General features: G+C 45.5%; 1 protein-coding gene across 1 annotated transcript; it reads right to left on the reverse strand.

The window, feature by feature from the left end:
* Nucleotides 1-2,580, reverse strand: Pmar_PMAR012993 (pre-mRNA splicing factor prp8, putative; the record flags this gene model as incomplete). Its single annotated transcript, XM_002767616.1, has 4 exons — nucleotides 1-1,301; nucleotides 1,357-1,900; nucleotides 2,274-2,430; nucleotides 2,480-2,580. Coding segments are annotated over 4 exons (2,103 nt in total), but the record flags the coding sequence as incomplete, so codon positions are not given.
* Nucleotides 2,581-2,615: the final 35 nt, after the last annotated feature.

Consider the following 2,615-nt stretch of genomic DNA (forward strand, 5'->3'; position numbering starts at 1 on the left):
ACACCCAGTTGGGGACGGGTAGATGGACATATTATCAGTAGTATAATCCAAGAACTTCGCCCTTGCATATCTCTCGATATCATGAGAATCATAATCACCCCACCTCAGCTGAATATCTAACCAGTACTTAGTAGTCTTCGTCTGAGCATCAAAATTGTCTCGAGGCTCCGTCAGCAGTGATGGTTTCGACACGTTCCACTTGTAGCTGGCGAACAGGAGGACATCAGCACAAGAGGAGTTCATCTTATACGACTTCCTAGGGTGAATCGTCTCCTTTTGCACAGTGTCAATCTCGAGAGCATCCAACTCCTGATCGAAGACCTGGCACATGTCCATCACGATTGACTCGTGGATCTTCTGCCACAGATGCGCCCGGAAGATCTGAATCAGTGAGATCTTCAGAGTGGGGATTTTACCATGCATAAAGATACCAGTAAGATCCAACTGCACTTGGAAACCAACATACACATTAGCACGGTTAATAGTAGGACTCCACCACAGCGTGAACCTCCTATTAGGGATCTGGTTCAACCCAGACTTCTGCGCATTCGTCAGCTTCTTGAACCTCATAGATTCCTCGAATCCACTAGCCTTCTCCCAGAACAGACCCTCCCAGGTCGGAAAATATGTGCCCTTGAACAACGTGTGCTCCAAAATACCTTCGACGCCTCCCAGCGCTTGGATCATATCAGTCCGATAGTTATTCAAATTCCAAAGCTTGCCGTCATGCCTCTGATGAGTCCACCAAAACGGATTGTTCCTGTTCACATGATACTGCTTAAACTCCATTCTCACTCTCCAACCCTTGTCGTAAGCCAACGTATGACGCTCCTTCTGGAAAAGGGTGTTGATCCTAGGAATACCGCGATCCCACGCATCCTCCAAATCTTCTAGAGTAAGCCGCCGATTCTGAGCTTGTGCTTCTTGTCTCTTCAGCGCATACTCAGCCCACACTCTCTGTGAATCCAAGAACTCACTTTCCCAAGACTGTATATAACGGTATAGATTCGGAATTAGCTGATCCGAATCGTGAGACATACCAGCTCGGAAGTGAGTAATACCAGAATCAGTTTGCCGACTAACTCTGAGATCACTTTGTGGGATCAAGATGTGCCCCATGGAGAGCATACCAAGCCCACCAAGCTCCTTAGGAGTGTAAAAGACCACCGGAGGGAATCTGCTAGGCATCTTGGAATTGAGTCCGATCTTGATACGAGTCTGGATCTTGTTCTCGCACTTGACAAGAAGATCAAGCAAGTTCTCAGTGTGGATAACCGCTTCACGATAATACGTCATCAACCCTGAAATGAATAATCTTACCATTTTTTCATCAGAATTTGCCACAGCACTTATTACCAATCAGACACGTATTCCACTTGTTGGCGATCTTCGTGAAAGTGACACTTCCAGAAGCCATCAATACTTGCCTTACCCGATTCTCGAATTTCTTCATCCCATCGTCATCAACCCTCAGATATGCCGTAGCAGTCAGCTCCTTATTCCTCTCGTTCTGCAACTTCCAACACGCCTCCCCATGCCCGGTCGAGCCCAGACCACCCGCATCAACAGTCATCTGCTGTCGAATTTTCGGCAGAATTCTCACCTCGAAACCGCACATGTTGAAGAGTAGATTCGGATTATCCTTGGAGTAAACGCTGATGAATGACGTATCCCAATCCATGGTCGCTAGTGATCTCGGTAAGCGATTTTGGATCTCCCAGAAGACCGCACGCCCAAGATTCACATCGTGCTTGATTCTTCTCATACGACAGTCTCTGGGCCAACACTTCTTGTTGTTGTAGCCGACAATATTCTCATTGTTAGGATCGGGGTTCTCAGTTAGGAAACGCTGAATGAGATCCTTAGCCTCCTCATCGGTGAAACGGAAGAGGATGTGAACCTGACGATGAACTCAGACACATCGAAAACATAATTATCAGAAAAGTGTTGGAAAAATATACGCTCACTTTTCTCAGCTGAGCTCAGGAGTTTCCTCGCCGCATATGAAACTATATATACAAATTCGAGTATAAATGTACAAAAATCAACAAAAATTTCCGAGAAATTTCCGCCGAATTTTAATTTTTCACCAACACACGTAGTTGACCATGTGCACATCATTACACACTGTCCTACGCCCAGACTCCAATACGTTCTCAATCAATTTAGCCACATCAGTTACGGCCACTATCATTATAAGGTGCGTAAAAACGTCACAAAACCGGAAATTTTCGCGCATTTCCCAAAACGTCTTCAACAAAAACGATAATTACCTGGTCAACGTATCGGCAATAGAGACGAATCGGATGCCTCTGTTCCGTAGCAAGATCCGTAAACTGCATGAACTCGTTTGGCATCCTCGGTGGACCAGCGATATCAGAAGCCCTCGTGAGGCCCAAGACCAGCAGATCCACAACCAGAGCATAGTACCTAATTTTGTGGCGCAGTGACGCTCAGGACAGCCTCCCTGGCTACTTACTGGAATATGAAACTTGAGAACTGCAATCCTCTGATTATACCGTAACCGTTGATATGATTCATATCCTTGAAATTAATGTTGACGTTATTTTTACCACTCATGTAATCAGCAATGTTATGATCAACAATAAGACGTA

Source organism: Perkinsus marinus (assembly GCF_000006405.1).
Source record: "Perkinsus marinus ATCC 50983 genomic scaffold scf_1104296970398, whole genome shotgun sequence".
Lineage (NCBI taxonomy): Eukaryota > Perkinsozoa > Perkinsida > Perkinsidae > Perkinsus > Perkinsus marinus.